The sequence below is a fragment of the Microcaecilia unicolor genome, chromosome 2, assembly GCF_901765095.1.
Source record: "Microcaecilia unicolor chromosome 2, aMicUni1.1, whole genome shotgun sequence".
In the NCBI taxonomy this organism is placed as follows: domain Eukaryota; kingdom Metazoa; phylum Chordata; class Amphibia; order Gymnophiona; family Siphonopidae; genus Microcaecilia; species Microcaecilia unicolor.
In genome coordinates, this window is record NC_044032.1 from 441,255,705 (window position 1) to 441,273,914 (window position 18,210).

General features: G+C 51.6%; 1 protein-coding gene across 1 annotated transcript in view; it reads right to left on the reverse strand.

Moving 5' to 3' along the window:
• AUP1 (AUP1 lipid droplet regulating VLDL assembly factor) overlaps positions 1-18,210 on the reverse strand; it is a 115,826-nt gene that overhangs the window by 16,149 nt on the left and 81,467 nt on the right. Inside the window, exons 10-11 of the mRNA XM_030190873.1 lie at positions 2,351-2,502; positions 1,381-1,469 (exon numbers count right to left, since the gene is read on the reverse strand). Coding sequence (XP_030046733.1) covers positions 1,381-1,469; positions 2,351-2,502 — 241 coding nt within the window. The remainder of the gene's footprint in view (positions 1-1,380; positions 1,470-2,350; positions 2,503-18,210) is intronic.

Here is an 18,210-nt window from a genome sequence, read left to right on the forward strand (position 1 = left end):
GGGCATTTCTTGTGTGGAGTAGAGGAGTAGCCTAGTGGTTAGTGCAGCTGACTTTGATCTTGGGGAAGTGGGTTCAATTCCCACTGCAGCTATTCGCTATAAAAACAGGTCTAGCTCAAAGCGCCCCCTTGAGGTCTAGACATCCTTCTGTCAGACTTCAGAGAAAGACGGTCAAAAAGAGGTTTCGATAATACTGATTTGGACGTTTCTGTGAGATAAACGTCCAAATACTGACTTACGTCACTTTTTGAACGTCTATCTCTTGAAAATGAGCCTGAAAGTGGACTTAAGGCCAAATATTTGCCTTCTACCTGTTCCGGATTCAAGCCTGGGGCTCTTGCTCGTCCACAAACTGGATTATTTTCTCCCTTTTGGCAATGGCCACCACCAAAACTACCACCTTCCAGGTCACATACTTGAGCTTACAGGAGACAAGTACCTCAAAAGGGGGGTTTATGAGCAGGGCAAGAATCACATGGATATTTATGTTTATTTAAAACGTGATATGCCACCTTTACATAAAAAAAGATCAAATCATAAAAAAAGAATGCCATTATAAATAGAAAAATAAAGAATCATCCAAACAAAGAGATAAAAGGAAAAAAGCATTAAGAAAACCTAGTATGCGGACAATCCAAACAGGAATAAGCTAATTGAAGCTAACAGACTAGTCTGGAAGACTAAAAAAACAAAAAAAAAAACAAAACAAAATCACAACTCATATTAATCACCACCACGGAGAGTTCAGACCTAATATCTATAGGTAAACTATTCCAAAGAAATGGGGCTAAAAAATAAGCAGAATTTCAGGTTGATTCATAACGAACTTGTTTAGGGGATGGTAAGACTATTGGCATCAAGTGAGCGAACAGTACAAGAGGTATATGAATGATTAAATAAAAAAATATGTATGCAGAAGTACCAGAATGTAATGTCTTAAAAGTAAGAAACAAAATCTTAAACCAAATATAAGAAATAGGTAACCAGTGATGTTTAAGAAATAATGGGGATACAGGATCAAAACATTTGAACAGCATACAAACTACAGAATTCTGAACAGTTTGAAGTCGACGTATTTGAAATTCAGGAAGACCCAAATAAACTATACTGCAATAATCTAGACAAGCAATGACAAAGCATGAAGTGTGTAATGAATTAAAAATCTAAATGCCAGATTGATCAAAAACAACATAACCAAAAACAAAAAACAGATTTTACAACATTTGAGATTTGATTATCAAACACAAGCTTAGAGTCAATATACACACCCAAACAATGAAACAAATCAACAGGAAGTCCCTGATGAAGGTATCAAATGCTCCCGTTTTGTGTCATTTCTATGCAGGGACAGCTCTGTTGCTCTTTTACAAGTTTTCATACCTTGTTGCGTACTCATAGAGGGCATCTTTCCTTTGCTGCAGTGAGAGATGTCTGTCTTCAGGAGACCGAGCAAAGGTTTTAGCAAGAGGCTGTAGAAGAAATATAATAAAACTCAAATTTCAAATAAAAAACATGACATGACATTAATACAGCTTATAGGAGTGATTCTAAAACCTGTTCTGGGGAAGCACAAGTCTGATTTCATTGCATGCAAATTTATCTCATGCACAATCACTATGGATAGCATTAAAATCAATGCCTACAACTCTCATACATATTCACTGTGGAATTTGTTCAGAACATTATATAGTAGGGCACCATCTTGCCTCTCTAATTTTCTATTAGAGGACCAAATCTGAAGCCTGCTACTAAATACACAGGATCTCTGAGGGAGTGAAAGGGAAAGTAGATGGCATGGATGTGCAGACTGGATAGGTCATATGGTCCTTATCTGCCTTCATTTTTTTATGTTTAATCTCCTTGTGTGCTTTCTTCCCCTCTTCGTCTCTTCCCTGTGCTTCCACCAGCAATTCCTAACCCTGGGGTAATGCCAATTGTCCTCCTCCACTCAGTAGCTTTGTACCCTTCCCCAGGATTCATCTGAATGCATACATTCCTTTGCCTCTAGTCTTCTCCCTGTACCTGAAGGTAAGAGGTACCAAGATCACATTCAAACAACAAATTCAATTTCCTTATTCTTCCTTTAAGGCAAAGTTCAGCAGCGAGGACTCTGACAATTATCCACAGGCAAAGATGAGTTTGGAAGGAGAGCAAGTTCTCATTTTACATCAACTATATACCACCTGCCCCGTCCCTCCCACAGCAGGGCTGTAAGAGACAGATGGGTGACAGAACCTGAATCTGTCAACTGACAATGGAAAGCAAATCCTGACATGCAAACAGAAATAGAGAACCTGTGTGTTACAGGAATTAACAATGTGTTATCAAACACTTTAAAGGGAACTTATACCTTGAGGCTGTATGATGTGGAGCCTAAGGACTCTTGGGTACCTTTGGCTGTAGACAGCTGGGATGTTGAAGCAGAAGATGGTTGCTCAGCTGTGAATGAGACCTTCCCCTCTAGCAGATTTGTGATAGTTGTGTCCACACAATTGGTCTTTGCTGAGAAGAGACATGTGCATTTAAGTATACTGGTACTAAACAAGATAGAAAAATTGAACAGTAAGAAAAATGAGAAGTACCAAACAAACTGATCCATTACTTGGTACCTTTAGTGCATTTCTCTCAAGATCATTCATAAGAACATAAGAGTAGCCCATACTGGGTCAGACCAATGGTCCATCTTGCCCAGTATCCTGTTTTCCAAACAGTGGCCAAGCCAGGTCACAAGTACCTGGCAGAAGTCCAAATCGTGGCAACACTCCATACTACAAATCCCAGGGCAAGCACTTGCTTCCCATGTCTGTCAACAGCAGACCATGGTCTTTTCCTTCAGGAATTTGTCCAAAGGAAAAATTAATTTTTACCTGATAATTTTCTTTCCATTACTCCCAACAGATCAATCCAGAGACTTGTGGGTTGTGTCCCTCTACCAGCAGGTGGAGATAGAGAGAACCTCCGAGGTTTGCTATATGTGGACCTGTGCAGCCAACTGAACCTCAGTATGAACGATATCAAAGCAGTGGAATGGAAACAATAGAAAACTCTCCTGAAAAAAAACCCCAACTAACCAACCGCAACAAAACCGCAGACAGTAAACCCGGGGGGGGGGGGGGGGGGGGGGGGCTCTGGATTGATCTGTTGGGACTAATGGAAAGAAAATTATCAGGTAAGAGTTAATTTTTCCTTCCATGGTATCCCACAGATCAATCCAGAGACTTGTGTCATGTACCCAAGCAGTCCTCAAGTAGGACGGGGCACCTCCAACCCGGCAGAAATCACCGATGAGCCAAACACCGCATCTTGATGAGCTGCCACATTCACCCGATAATGACGAGTGAATGTATGGACCGAAGCCCATGTAGCTATGCAGGTATCTTCCAGAGAAACCAAATGGGACTCTGCACAGAAGGAAGCTTGAGCTCGCGTAGAATGAGCACGAACTTGCCAAGGGGCTTGCTTGCCCAATGCCATGTATGCCAAAGAGATGGCCTCCCGCAACCAATGGGCTATGGTGGCCTTGGACGCCATATGACCCTTCTTACTGCCTCCAAAAAGGATGAAGAGATGGTCAGAGAGACAAAATTCAATAGTCACCTTCAAATACCTGAGAAGAGCCCGTCTCACGTCCAGGCAGCGAAGAGCCTGGAATTGCTCAGGGCAGTGCCGTAGCGAGGGCTAATGGCACCCGGGGCGGGTCGCCGCTGCGCACCCCCCCCCCCCCCCCCCCCCGGTTGCAGCACGGCACGACCCCCCCCCCCCCCGGACCGCATTCTTACCTGCGGGAGGGCCGATCCGCCCCGAGTGCACGTCACTCGGAGCTGAGTCAGCCCCGCTGGTTCCCTGCTCTCTCTGCCCCGGAACAGGAAGTAACCTGTTCCGGGGCAGAGAGAGCAGAGAACCAGCGGGGCAGACACCCCCCGAGCGCATGCACCCGGGGCGGACCGCCCCTCCCTTCCTACGCCACTGGCTCAGGGTAATCTTCCCGGCGGAAGGCCGGCAAATGCAGGAACTGCCCCAAGTGGAAACAAGAAACCACCATGGGCAAAAACGAAGAACTGCCCTCATCGATACCCTCGCCTTCGTAAAACGCAGGAAGGGGTCTCTGCAAGAAAGGGCCTGAAACTCTGAAATTCTCGGAGCGGAAGTAATGGCTACTAGGAAAATTGCCTTCAAGGTGAGATCCTTTATCGTAATCCCCAAAAAGGGTTCGAAAGGAGGATGCTGAAGTGCTTTGAGAACTAGATTAAGGTTCCAGGATGGGAGATCTGGCACGTGAGGAGGGCGCAAACGATTTATGCCCCTCAAGAAATGAACCACAACCGGGTGGGAGGCAATGGATGGCCCCTGAAGCCGGCCTCTAAAACATGCCAGAGCTGCCACCTGCACCTTAAGAGAACTCAATGAGAGTGATTTTTGTACAGCCCCTGAAAAAACGCAAGGATAACCAATTCTGAAGCAAAAGCCGCTGACAATCCCAAACTCGCACACCACGAATCAAAGGTACGCCACACTCTAGCATAAGCTATCAAGGTGGATCTCTTCCGAGCCTACAGCACCGTAGCGATAACCGTGTCCGGATACCCTTTTCTTCTCAACTTCGCCCTTTCAAGGGCCAAGACCAAAGGGGGAGGGATCCTCAATCGTGACTGGCCCCTGCAGCAGGAGACCGTCCTACGCTGGTAGCAGAAAAGGACGATCAAACAGAAGCCTGATCACATCTGCGTACCAGGGTAGTCTGGGCCAATCCGGGGCCACAAGGATCACTCGACCGGGATGACTGGCAAAGCGAGTCAGTAACCTGCCCACCATTGGCCACGAGGGAAAGGCATAGAGCTGGCTCCTGGGCCAAGGTTGAACAAGGGTAACGATGCCTTCTGAGCCCAGCTCTCATCCCCTGCTGAAGAAACGGGGAATCTTCGCATTGAATGCGGTGGCCATTAAGTTCATCTCTGGCATCCCCCAACGGGCAGTTATCTGATTGAAGGCCAGAGGGGACAGCGTCCACCCCCCCCCCCCCCCCCCCCGGCTCCAACTGGTGGCAACTGAGAAAGTCTGCTTGCACATTCTGTGACCCCGCTATATGAGCCGCTGTCAAGAAAGAGAGATGAGTCTCTGCCCAACGGCAGATCAGAGATGCCTCGCGCGCTAGGGGTGTACTCCTGGCACCCCCCCTGGCGGTTAACATAGGCACCGCCGTCGCATTGTCCGAAAGAACTCGAACTGGGCAACTGCGGAGAAGAGACAAACTCCCAAAGGGCCAGACGAATCGCCCATAACTCCAAGCGGTTGATGGACCATGATGCCTCAGTCGAAGTCCAAACGCCCTGGGCCGTCTGTTGCAGGCAATGAGCCCCCAGCCAGACAGTGATGCATCCGTGGTCACTATCTTCTTGTCCAGGGTTGCCAGAGGAATGCCCGACACCAGATTCTTTTGAGTGAACCACTAGTGCATGATTGTGTGAAGACGGGCCGAACATGGCACCCAAACCTCGTAATCCTCCTACAGCAGAGACTAATGGCTCAGAAGGTACCACTGGAGGGGGCGCATGTGAGCTCTGGCCCACTTTACCACGTCCAAGGTGGAGGCCATGGAACCTAGAACTTGTACACAGTCCAAAGCCCGCGGGTTCGGAGTTTGAAACAGCGCTTGAAACAGCCCGTAACCGCTGTGCTCGAGCTGAAGGAAGAGAATATCCCTGTTCGGGTATCGAAGCACACCCCCAAGTATTCCAGTGTTTGGGAAGGTGTTAGGCTGCACTTCAGGAAGTTGATCACCCAACCAAGCGACTGAAACAACCCGACCACTTTGTCATTTGCCCGCCGACTCTCCTTGAAAGAAGACGCCCGCACAAGCCAGTTGTCTAGATAGGGATGGACCTGAATCCCTTCCTTCTTGAGATAGGCCGCCACTACTACCAGGACCTTGGAAAAGGTCCAAGGCGCTGTGGCTAGGCCAAAGGGCATCGCTTTGAATTGAAAATGACGACCGAGCACTGCAAAGCGAAGAAAGCGCACGTGGGAAGGCCAGATTGGAATGTGTAAATAGGCCTCTGTGATCACCGATTGGAGGGTTTCCATGCGGAAAAGCCGAACCCGTAAGGACCTGTTGACGCACTTGAGATCTAAAATGGATCGCCAAGAACCGCCCTTTTTTTGGCACCACAAAATAAATGGAATATCGACCGCACCCTCTTTCTGCTGGGGGTGTGGGATGGACGGCATCCAGCTGTTGTGAGTTGAGGAGGGTGTGTAGAACGGCCCGCACCTTGGCGGGACATTTGCAAGGAGATTCCAGAAAAGAGTCTACTATCGGACGAGCCAATTCTAACTTGTAGCCGTCTCTGATAACCTCCAAGACCCATTCATCGGATGTTACCCTGGTCCACTCCACCAGGAATAGGGACAGCCTGCCCCCAATAACCGGCTGGATATGGACCAGGGCCCCATCGTTGGGCGGACCTGGCTGCGGGCTGGTTTCTGTTACAGGAAAAAAAGGCCCGCTTGTCACCTTGAAAGGGCTAAGGCCTCTGAGAAGACCATGCTCTCTGAAAAGAGGCCCCGCGACCTGGATGGTAACGCAGTGTATCCCTAAACTTAGGTGTAGGTCCCGCCGGTCGTACAAACTTGGACCTGTCCTCCGGGAGGCGCTGGCCCTTAGAGTCACCGAGGTAGTTTACAATCTGTTCCAAGTCTGTCCAAAACAAAAGCTTTCCCCTAAAAGTAAGCCTTGCTAAACGTGACTTAGAGGCCACGTCTGCAGCCCAATGCTGCAACCACAGCCAGCGAAGCGCTGTGACCACTAAGGAAACCTCCTTCACCAAAGCCCTCAAAAGATCATAAAGAAGATCCGCAAGGAAGGCAAAACAGCCACGAGATCTTCCGGAGAGGAGGCTTTCTGAACCCACGATAAGCATGCCCGCACCTCATAGGAGTCACAAACTGAGGCCTGCATGGAAAGGCCGCTACTTCAAAGGACAGCTTCAAGCAAGTCTCCAACTTACAATCCTGAGGGTCCTTGAGCGCCGTGCCACCCTCCACAGGGAGAGTGGTTTTCTTAGTGACCGCTGTGATTAAGGAATCCACCGTAGGGACCTTCACCAAGTCTAAGCCAGTAGCAGGTAGCGCGTAAAGACGCGACATAGCTCTAAGCAACCTTAAGCCCACTGTCCGGCGTATCCCACTATACCGAAATAAGGATCTTCATGGCCTCATGCACATGAAAGGAACGAGGTGGGCATTCGGTGCCAGACATAACAGAGGGAACCGGACCTGTTCCCCCTGACGAATCAGAGGGGAAATGGCCAAAACCTCAAAAGCCACTGGATCATCCCCCTCCTCAGAGGGCAGGGTGACCTCATCTGCCAAATCCAAAGATTCTGAGGGACAGCACGGAGACAAAACCGGACCATCTGTGTCAGATAGCTCCTCGGGATCCAAAATCTCCACCCAAGGACATTTTGGCAGGAAAGACTAAGAGGCTGCAGCAACCTAAATTTGCTGAGGAAGAGACGGGGCTGCCTGAAGAGAAGCTCCTGACTTCTTCAAAAGAAAGAAATGGTGCATTAATAAAACAAAATCCAGGGAAAAAGGAACTGCAAGGGACTCCCCTGCTCCCTATACATCGCTTCCCTCAATCGGAGCCTGTACCACAGAAGCGCGCTGCGCCTCTTATCTATCAACCGCCACATGCGGAGCGGGTCACACCTGAGGAAAAAATGGTGTCTGCCAACGCGCGCTGCAATAATTGCTCCAAGGAAACAGCCTAAACCATCCCCTGCGCTTCTGACTCACCGGACGCCTGAGGGGGACCCCCGTCGCAGGCTGATGGCTGCAGGACACACACTCCCCTGATGCTGCTCTCTGGCCCCCACAATGGGAGCAGCGCTTAGCCACCTCAGAAGGCAATGACATGCTCCACAAACGCCTGCCCCAAAACTGACTCAGCAGAACGTCTAGTTCCTCCGTATGATTAAACAAAAACAAAGTCTCTTACCTTTTTTTTTTTTTTTTTTAGTCAGGAGAGAAAGAAAACACCAGATCAGGCCAACAGCCCCGGGCAACGGAGGGGGAGACCGGGAGGGGCCTGGCACCACCAGGTGTACACCACAAGCTGCAAACAGCCAATCAACACCGGTCTATGCTAAACTAGGCCCAAAGTAGCCAGATCAAACCACAGCCACACAGAGATGTCTCTCCACCTGCTAGATAGAGAGAATACTGAGGTTCAGCTGGCTGCACAGGTCCACATATAGCAAACCTTGGAGGTTCTCTCTATCTCCACCTGCTGGTAGAGGGACACAACCCACAAGTCTCTGGACTGATCTGTGGTACACCATGGAACCTTTTTTAAAGCCAGATATACTATCCGCTGTTACCACATCCTCTGGCAAACAGTTCCAGAGCTTAACTATTCGTTGAGTAGAACTTAAGTAATAATCAGACCACCACCACACAGATAAGGAAAAAAAAAACTGAGTTAATGCCATCTCTCCCAGCCCCCACATCTTACAATCTCTCTCTCTCTCTATATATATATATATCTCTAATATAATAATTTGCTCCTGCAACATTCCAATGTCTCTCACTGCGTTCGTAGCCATCTCCTGACGTCACTCTCCCGCAGTAGAAGCCTGCTTGCCTGATGTCAGGAGATGTTACTATTCGAAGCAGGGAGGCAGGAAGCCCCTCTCTCCCTCCCAGTTCCAGGATCGTCTTCCCTCCCTCCCTCCCAGTTCCAGGCCCCCTCCCTCCGAATTTTAAAAGTCATCCTGACTTACCTCACGCGGTAAAAAGCATGCAGGCTTGGCACTTACTTCAGTTTTCCCTTCTCTGTCTCTCAGTTCTGGTCCTGCCCTTGCGGAAACAGGAAATGAGGGTGGGACCAGAGCTGAGAGACAGAGAAGGGAAAACTGAAGTGCTGAGCCTGCATGCTTTTTACCGTTGCTGCCGGCTGCCGTAACCCCGACGAGGTATGTCAGGATGACTTTTAAAATTCAGAGGGAGGGGGCCTGGAACTGGAAGGGAGGGAGGGACGACGACTCTGGAACCGGGAGGGAGGGGGGACCCTTGAACTGGGAGGGGGGGGACCCTGGAACTGTGAGAGAGGGAGAGGGGACCCTGGAACTGGGAGGGAGGGGGAGGGAAAGGAGAGAGGGGAGGGAAGGGGCCTGGAACTCAAAGGGAGGGAGGGGGGGTCTGGAACTGGGAGGGACTGGAACTCGGAGGAAGGTGGAGGGGGAATGAGGGGGAGAGGGAGGGGGGACGAGGGGGAGGGGGGAATGCACCACCTGTAAAAAAAAAAAATAATAAAAAAAATTCAGCACTCCCAATCAGGGGGAAGGAGGGAGGAGGGGGGTGAGGGGAGGAGGAGGAGGGGGGGACCCTGGAACCTTGCTAGCGCCCGTTTCCTTTCTGTTAGAAACGGGTCTTTTTTTTACTAATATATATATATATATATATAAAGCAGATGCACGTGTTTATCCACGTTCGAACTGCTCCGGCCCCCGAAGAGCTACGGCCACCAAACCCGGCCTGCAGACTCTACCTGCCGTTGCTGAGGTTATTGTGTAGTTTAAAGCGATTCAGTTCACGTGGGCACTCAAAGGAGGGGGAGAACTACCTTCATCCATTAAATGAATAGGATGTACAGGTCTTTATCTGCCGTCATTTACTATGTTACTATATATGTTACTAGCCGTTGAGCCCGTTAAAACAGGCTGGTGGGTCGCCCCTGTCCACTCCCCCCCCCCCCCCCCCCGAGTTCACCGCCCCGTCTCATCGCTATTCAACTTACATCTCCGCAGCAGGCAGATCGGCTGAGCTGCCGCTGGCCTTCGATCTCTGCCTGTGTCCCGCCCTCGTGTGACGTAACGTCGGCGAGGGCGGGACACAGGCAGGGAAGGAAGGCCAACGGCAGCTCAGCTGATCTGCCTGCTGCGGAGATGTAAGTTGAATAGCGATGAGACGGGGCGGGTGGAGGGGTGGCGGCAGCGGCGACTCCGGGTAGGGCTGCACCAGTGGCGGTGACCTCGGGTGGAGGGGTGGCGGCGGTGACTCGAGGTGGGGGGGGTTACCGGTGGCGGCGACCTGGGGGGGGAGCGCAGTTTCCCTCTCTGTCTCACTCCCGTCATCACGTATTGACGCGGGGGCGGGACAGAGAGGGAAGTCTCTACTGCGCATTTGCGAGTGAGTACGGTCACTCGCCGTTTATATGTTTGATGATGCAGGTCACTTTCTTACTGTTGCTAAGCGACAAACTGCTTGGGACAGTTTGAGGGCTCAGAGACTGGTGGGGAGAAACACGGACAGCAGCTGTGCAGTTGTCCTTCTCTAATTCCCTCTTCACTAACCATTTCAGTACAAGGTTTGGGGGGGGGGGGGATCAGAGACAGCTGGGCACAGGGTAGGAAGAAAGTATTGGGGTCAGGCTGGGAAATGTGTGTGTGTCAGTGGCGTAGCTAGGTGGGGTCGTGGGGTCTGCCCCCCCCCCCCCCAAATTTCATCCGAGCCCTTGTTTATCTGGCGGGGGTCCCCAACCCCCGCCACTCGAAGCCTTCTTCAGCGCTGGTCTCCGGTGCGCCGCGTTCGCTGCCCTCTTTTTTCCTCCTGACGACCTGTGCATGCACAAGACGTCAGCAAGAAGAAAAGGCAGGGCAGCGAATGTGGCGGTGCCAGAGACCAGCGCTGAAGATGGCTTCTGCTGGAGGGGGTTGGGGACCCCCACCAGCAAAGGTATTTGCTACTGTGGGGTGCGGTGGGGAGAGCGGCGAGGCGGCAGATTAAAATGTGCACCCCCCCAACCTCAAGCTCTGGCCCCGCCCCTGGTGTGTGCATGAATTCACTACCCCATCAGCGGAACGCTCCTCAAAAAAAGGCAATATGCCCTTGAAAAGAAGGCAGTGTTTTGACAGGAAAATGGTGAAAGCCAAATGGCAGGCACTTGCTAGATTGAAAGAAACAACTAATCAAGAAAATCAACCTAAACAAATTGATTGGAAAAGAAAAGTTAGTGTTAGGTAGGGATCCAGTCTCCACATTTTCTGATTTAAGGTAAAATTATGTATCATATCTGATAATTTTCTTTCCCTTAATCATAGCCGATCAATCCATAGACTGGTGGGTTGTGTCCATCTACCAGCAGGTGAAGATAGAGAGCAATCTTTTGCCTCCCTATATGTGGTCATGTGCTGCCGGAAATTCCCCAGTATGTCGATATCAAAGCTCTATCCGCAGGACTCAGCACTTAGAGAATTACACCCACAAAGGGACACTCTGCCCAGCTCACCACCGCTGAAGCGGGGGAGGGGAAATATTCCAGCGCACCACCGTCGGGGCGGTGGGCAGGAAACCACACCCGCCGACGCGGGGGGAACTGGCTTATCCTGCTACCGCAACCACGGGAGGAGCTGGCTTACCCTAACACCGCCGAAGCGGGAGGGATACAAAGCTACCCTACAGCCGCACGAAGCGGAAGGGAGCGCCGGCATAATTTGGTTATCAATCCAGCCACCGCCAAAACGGGGGGAGAGGAAGCAGCAGCTCACTGTAACACAAAATCGTCTCAACTCGAAGAGACTTCAATTGGAAGAACTTGAACACGAAGTCCTCGTGAACAGGAAATGAAGACTGAACTTGAACCTGAAATATAACCAGAACACAAACAATACAGATATCTGGGAGGGGCTATGGATTGATCTGCTATGATTAAGGGAAAGAAAATTATCAGGTATGATACATAATTTTACCTTCCCTATCATCAAGCCGATCAATCCATAGACTGGTGGGATGTACCGAAGCAGTACTCACTCAGGGCGGGACATGGAAATCCCTGAATGCAAAACTGAAGCCCCAAACTGGGCCTCGGCCCGAGCAGCCACATCTAAGCGGTAATGTCGTGAGAAGGTATGAGCCGACGACCAAGTAGCCGCTCTGCAAATCTCTTCCAAGGAGACAGATCTGGACTCCGCCATCGAGGCTGCTTGTGCTCTAGTAGAGTGTGCCTTCAGCTGAATAGGCGGAATCTTCCCTGCCTCCACATAAGCTGATGCGATCGTCTCCTTGACCCAATGTGCCACCGTAGGCTTAGATGCCTGCAGACCCTTACGAGGGCCTGCGAACAGCACAAACAGATGATCCGACTTCCGGAAATCATTGGTCACTTCCAAGTATCTGATGATGACCCGTCTAACATCCAGGTATTTGAGCGCAGGGTACTCCTCTGGGTAGTCCTCCCTACGAAAGGAGGGTAGGTAAAACTGCTGATTCACATGGAATCGAAACAATCTTGGGCAGGAAGGAAGGCACTGGGCGAATCGATACTCCTGCCTCAGTGAATCGCAGGAACGGTTCTCTACAAGAGAGCGCCTGGAGCTCAGAAACTCTTCTGGCTGATGTGATAGCCACCAGGAAGACTGCTTTCAACGTCAGGTCCTTCAGCGATGCCCTTGGCAAGGGCTCGAAGGGCGGCTTCTGCAAGGTCCGTAGCACTAGATTGAGATTCCACGTAGGCACTATCGCGTGTAGAGGGGGGCGCAGGTGATTAACTCCTTTGAGAAAGCGTACCACATCCGGCTGTGAAGCCAGGGAAGCCCCCTTCAGACGACCCCTGAAGCAAGCTAGAGCCGCCACCTGGACTTTCAGCGAACTGAGCGACAGGCCTTTCTCCAGCCCCTCTTGCAGGAACGCCAACACTGAAGATATTGGAGCAGTGAAGGGCGATACAGAGCCTGCCTCGCACCACGATGCAAAGGTACACTAAACCCTGGCGTAAGTGGTGGAAGTAGAGCGCTTCCTCGCTCTCAGCATAGTGGCGATGACCTTGTCTGAGAAGCCCTTCTTCCTCAGATGCTGCTGCTCAAGAGCCAGGCCGCAAGACCAAAGGGGGAGGGATCCTCCATCACCACGGGACCCTGATGTAAGAGGCCCCGCTCCGCTGGCAGCCGCAGAGGGCCGTCCACCGAGAGTCTGACTAAGTCCGCATACCAGGGACGTCTGGGTCAATCCGGACCCACCAGGATCACCTGGCCTGGATGCTTTGCCACCCGGCCTAGCACCCTGCCCATCATGGGCCAGGGCAGGAACACGTAGAGGAGCTCCTGTGCCGGCCACTGCTGGAGAAGAGCATCGACTCCCAGAGATCGAGGGTCCCGTCCTCTGCTGAAAAAACGCGGCACTTGGCAATTGGCCGAGGACGCCATCAGATCCAGGCTCGGCCGGCCCCAGCGTTTCGTGATGTCCAAGAACACCCGAGCAGACAGTTGCCACTCTCCGGGATCCAAGGTATGGCGACTGAGAAAGTCCGCCTTGACATTCATGACTCCCGCAATGTGGGCCGCCGACAGCTGTTCCAGATTCACTTCCGCCCACAGGCATAGCTTCATGGCCTCCTTGGCTAGAGGGGCGCTCCTGGTGCCTCCTTGGCGATTGACATAGGCCACAGCCGTGGCATTGTCCGACAGGACCCGTACAGGCCTCAGCACCAGTACCTGGAGAAACTCTAGAAGCGCCAACCGAATGGCTCGGAGCTCCAGGAGGTTGATGGACCATTTCATCTCTGCAGGAGACCAGAGCCCCTGCGCTGTCCGCTCCAGGCAGTGGGCTCCCCAGCCCGTCAAGCAGGCGTCCGTCGTGATGACAACCCACTCCGGGGTCGTAAGAGGCATTCCTGCGGACAGCTTGCCTGGCCTCAGCCACCAGCTCAGCGTCTTTCGCACCACTGGATCCAAAGGAAGGCGTACGGCGTAATCCTCCGAGACTGGAGTCCACCGCCGCAGAAGAGAGTGCTGTAGTGGTCTCATATGAGCCTTGGCTCAGGGCACTACCTCCATCGTGGCCGTCATGGAGCCCAACAGCTGCACATAGTCTCAAGCTCGAAGAGTAGAGGAGGCTAGGAACTGGCCCACCTGGGTCTGAAGCTTGACGCTCCGGTTGTCCGGCAGGAACACTCTGCCCACTTGGGTGTTGAATCGAACTCCCAGATACTCCAGGGACTGAGTCGGGCGCAGCTGGCTTTTCTCCCAGTTGTTGATCCATCCCAGGGAGCCCAGAAGAGCAATGACCCTGTCTGTAGCTCTCCCGCACTCCGCATAGGAAGGGGCTCGGATCAGCCAGTCGTCCAGATAGGGATGGACTTGCACTCCCTCCTTGCGGAGGAAGGCCGCAATGACCACCATTACTTTGGAGAAGGTCCGCGGAGCCGTAGCCAACCCGAACGGGAGGGCTCTGAGCTGGAAGTGTCAACCCAGCACTGCAAAGCGCAGAAAGCGCTGATGAGGCAGCCAGATGGGAATATGTAGGTAAGCTTCCTTGATGTACAGGGAGGCCAGGAATTCTCCCTTTTTCACCGCAGCTATTACGGAGCGGAGGGTCTCCATCCGGAAGTGCCGAACTTTCAAGGCCTGATTGACTCCCTTGAGGTCGAGATTAGGCCGAGCAGACCCTTCTTTCTTTGGCACCACAAAGTAAATGGAGTAGCGCCCCTTGCCAAGCTGACCTACTGGCACCGGGACCACCGCGCCTAGGCGGATCAGGCTGCTCAAAGTCTGCTGCACGGCAGCTGCTTTGACCTGAGACTTGCAAGGAGAGTTTACAAACCCGTCTCTTAGGGGTCGGCAGAACTCTAGCTTGTAGCCGTCTCTGATGACTTCCAGAACCCAAGCGTCTGAAGTTACCCTGGTCCACTCGCCCAGAAATGAGGACAACCTTCCTCCTATCTGCACTGGGCCATGGACCAGGTCCCCATCATTGGATATGCGATCCTGGGGGCGCGCCGGAGGACGAACCTCCGGGACGGCGGTCCCTATCAAAGGAATGCTGCTTGGGGGAGAAGTTCCGTTTGAAGGAAGCGGAGGCAGAGGAGGCCGACTTGCCCGGGCGATACCGATGGGCTTCCTGGAATCGGCCCTTAGAGGAACCATGACGGGCACTGCCGGCCCGAGTCCTGACCTCCGGCAACCTCTTGCCCTTGGACGTGCCGAGCTCCATCACGATCTTGTCCAGCTCGTCCCCAAAGAACAGCTTGCCTTTAAAAGGCAACTTGGCTAGGCGAGATTTAGAGGCATGGTCAGCAGACCAGTGCTTCAGCCAGAGCTACCGCCGCGCAGAGACTGTCTGAGCCATGCCCTTGGCCGAGGTTCTCAAAACATCATACAGCAAGTCTGCCAAGTAGGCCAGACCCGACTCCAGGGTCGGTCAATCTGCCCTCCAGGAAGGGTCCGAGGGGGAAGCCCGCTGCAAAACAGTCAGGCACGCCCTAGCCACGTAGGAGCCGCAAACCAAGGCTTGCAAACTCAGAGCGGCCACCTCAAAGGCCGACTTTAAGGCCGCCTCCATTCTCCTGTCTTGGGCGTCCTTCAGGGCAGTGCCACCTTCCACCGGCAGCGCCGTTTTCTTAGTCACGGCAGTGATTAAGGAATCTACCGTGGGCCAAAGGCTTCCCGTTCCCCCTCAGGAAAGGGGTACATGCGGGACATAGCCCTAGCTACTTTCAGGCTTGCCTCAGGGGCATCCCATTGCGCTGAAATTAAGGTCTGCATGGCTTCATGAACGTGGAAGGTTCTAGGCGGGCGCTTCGTTCCCAGCATAATGGCGGAGCCAGTAGAGGCTGAGAGAGAGCCTTCCTCCGGAGAGGCAATCTTCAAAATGCTCATGGCCTGCACAAGCAGGTTGGGCAAATCCTCTGAGCGAAAAAGCCGCGCTGCAGAGGGGTCGTCCGCTCCATCCGAGCGGGGATCAGTCTCTTCCATCGATTCCGCTAAGGATCTCTGGGAGAACTCAGACACGCTGCCGTCATCCACATCAGAGGAGACCGAGTCCCCCGAGGGTGGAAGATCCACCCGAGGGCGCTTAAGCATAGAGGCTTCATCACCCCGATCAGAGAGGTGGGCAGGGGCAGTGTTCTGCATAAGAAAGGCCTGATGCAGCAGCAAAATGAACTCAGGGGAGAAACCCCCCAGTCTGTGCATTTCTGCAGCCTGTGCCGCGACCCTAGAGGCGCTCTCCATCTGCGCTCCAAGTAGCGGGGGAGGCGTGTTGTGCGTCCAAAATGGCGTCCGGCGCGAAACTCCGAGGAGCCGCGCGGGAAGAAGGGCGTTTTAATTTTGCCGACTTCTTACTGTCGCCCGATTCAAGGGCGACCAAGCTGTTAACGTCTCCCATCTCGAGGGCGGCCCAAGAAGAAGCCGACCGAGCCGCGTGGCTGGTCACGACCGGGAGGGCGGCCAGCGGGGGATGGGCGCCTAAGGCGGGAAAGGCCGCCGCGCCGGAGGAAAAACCGGTGAACTCTCCCGGTTCCGAAAGGGCACCCAAAAAGGGCGACTCTACCTTCGATCCCCCCGCTTCCCGCTAGGCGCGCGAACGCGTTCCGGGGAGCATCTTTTCGCGCCCTTGCCATCCGAGGCCATAGCCATGTGGAGACCGTTCGGGGAACCCCCTGCCAGCTAGTAAAAGGTAAAAATTACCTGCTTCTTGCTCCGAGCAGCGACGACTTGTTCCAGTGAGCAGCTGCGAATGGACGTCCTTTTTGAACGTTTTAAATTTTTTTTTTTTTTAACGGAGCCAGCGGGAGGGGGGAGAAAAGGAGGGACCTGGCACCACCAGGTTTGCACTTGCTCACGAAGAGCCCTCAACCCCAGGTACTCAACAAAATCTAAACAATTAGGCTTGGAGACCTAGCCAGAGCTGCTGCTGTGTGACCACACACCTGCTGAGATAGAGAACATACTGGGGAATTTCCGGCAGCACATGACCACATATAGGGAGGCAAAAGATTGCTCTCTATCTCCACCTGCTGGTAGATGGACACAACCCACCAGTCCATGGATTGATCGGCTTGATGATAGGGAAGGGAATATTAACTCAATGTCACCCTTTCTCACACACCCCTCAGCAAAACAACCCCAATCACACACCTCAGAATAGCACACCCCCACTCACACCTCAGTACCACACCCCCCACTAACACTCGCCCGTTCTCACACACTCCAGATTAGTACACCTCCATGCACACTCACCCCTCAGCAGTACACCCCCCTCACACACAATAGCACACGTGCACTCAGTCATCCGTTCTCACACACCCCTCAGCAAAACAACCCTATTCCTGTGTGTTCTATTTCTGTTTGTACAAATAAAACTATATCTATATATATATATATTATGTATACCTATTCTTTATGCTTCATTTCTCACATTAAAGACATCAAACAAAATGTAACAACCATCATAAACGAGTTAAAAATACTTACTTATACAGTATTACACACAAACCTTGCTATTTTCAATTACAAAGTACTAACCTATCGCTGAGCAAGGCCAGCAGGAACAGCTAGTTACTACTAAAGAGATTATTCCATACAGATGTAACAAACTGTCAGGTGGGTTTCTTTGTACCAACTGTTCATGAAAGCAGACAGAGGAAAGACTAGCCAAGAGATTCTGGTGGGCTGTGAACAAAAACCCAGAAAGTTAGGTAGAACAAAGTCTCAAATATTTTGGGCACAGAGCAGTGTTGATAAAGTGAAATGGAAAACCCCATTTTAGAAAGTAGTACATAAGGAAAACTGCAGTATTCTGAAGAAACCCCCCATATATTCAGGGCCTGAAAAGAGAATAAAGACTCAATCAAAAACAAAAAATAAGCTACACCACACAAAAACAGAAAAAAGTTAAAGCATTTTATGTTTATTTTGGACTTGATATACCGCCCTTCTGATAACGCCCAACAGAGCAGTTTACAAAATTAAAACAAGAAATTTAAAAGAAACAAATTACAAATAGTGACAGGAAAGGAAAAGAACAGGAGGAAACAAAGAGGATAGTGTGATGTATCCTGGGCTCAGAGTTCCAGGGCACTCCCAAAAGCTTGAGAGAATAGGCTCTCAATGAAGTCCTGAACTTCAAATATGATTGTTCTGCGCATGGGGTAATAGGAAGAGTGTTCCAAAGAGTAGGTGTTATGAAGAAAAGGCTCAATGTCAAGTAGATTTCAAGCTGAGCAGGTAAACAGATGGGATGGAGAGACACTTTTCTGAAGTTGAAGTAGATGGGTGGACATATAAGGGACAATCACTGAGGCCATATATGGTGCAGCTCCTGTAAAAATAGCTTTGTAGGCATCCCCCTGAACAGCAGGTTAGAGACACAAAGCAGAAGAATTGAGGGGGATACCTTGAGAAAGCTGAGTGAAACACGTGTTGGCACTTTGTTTCC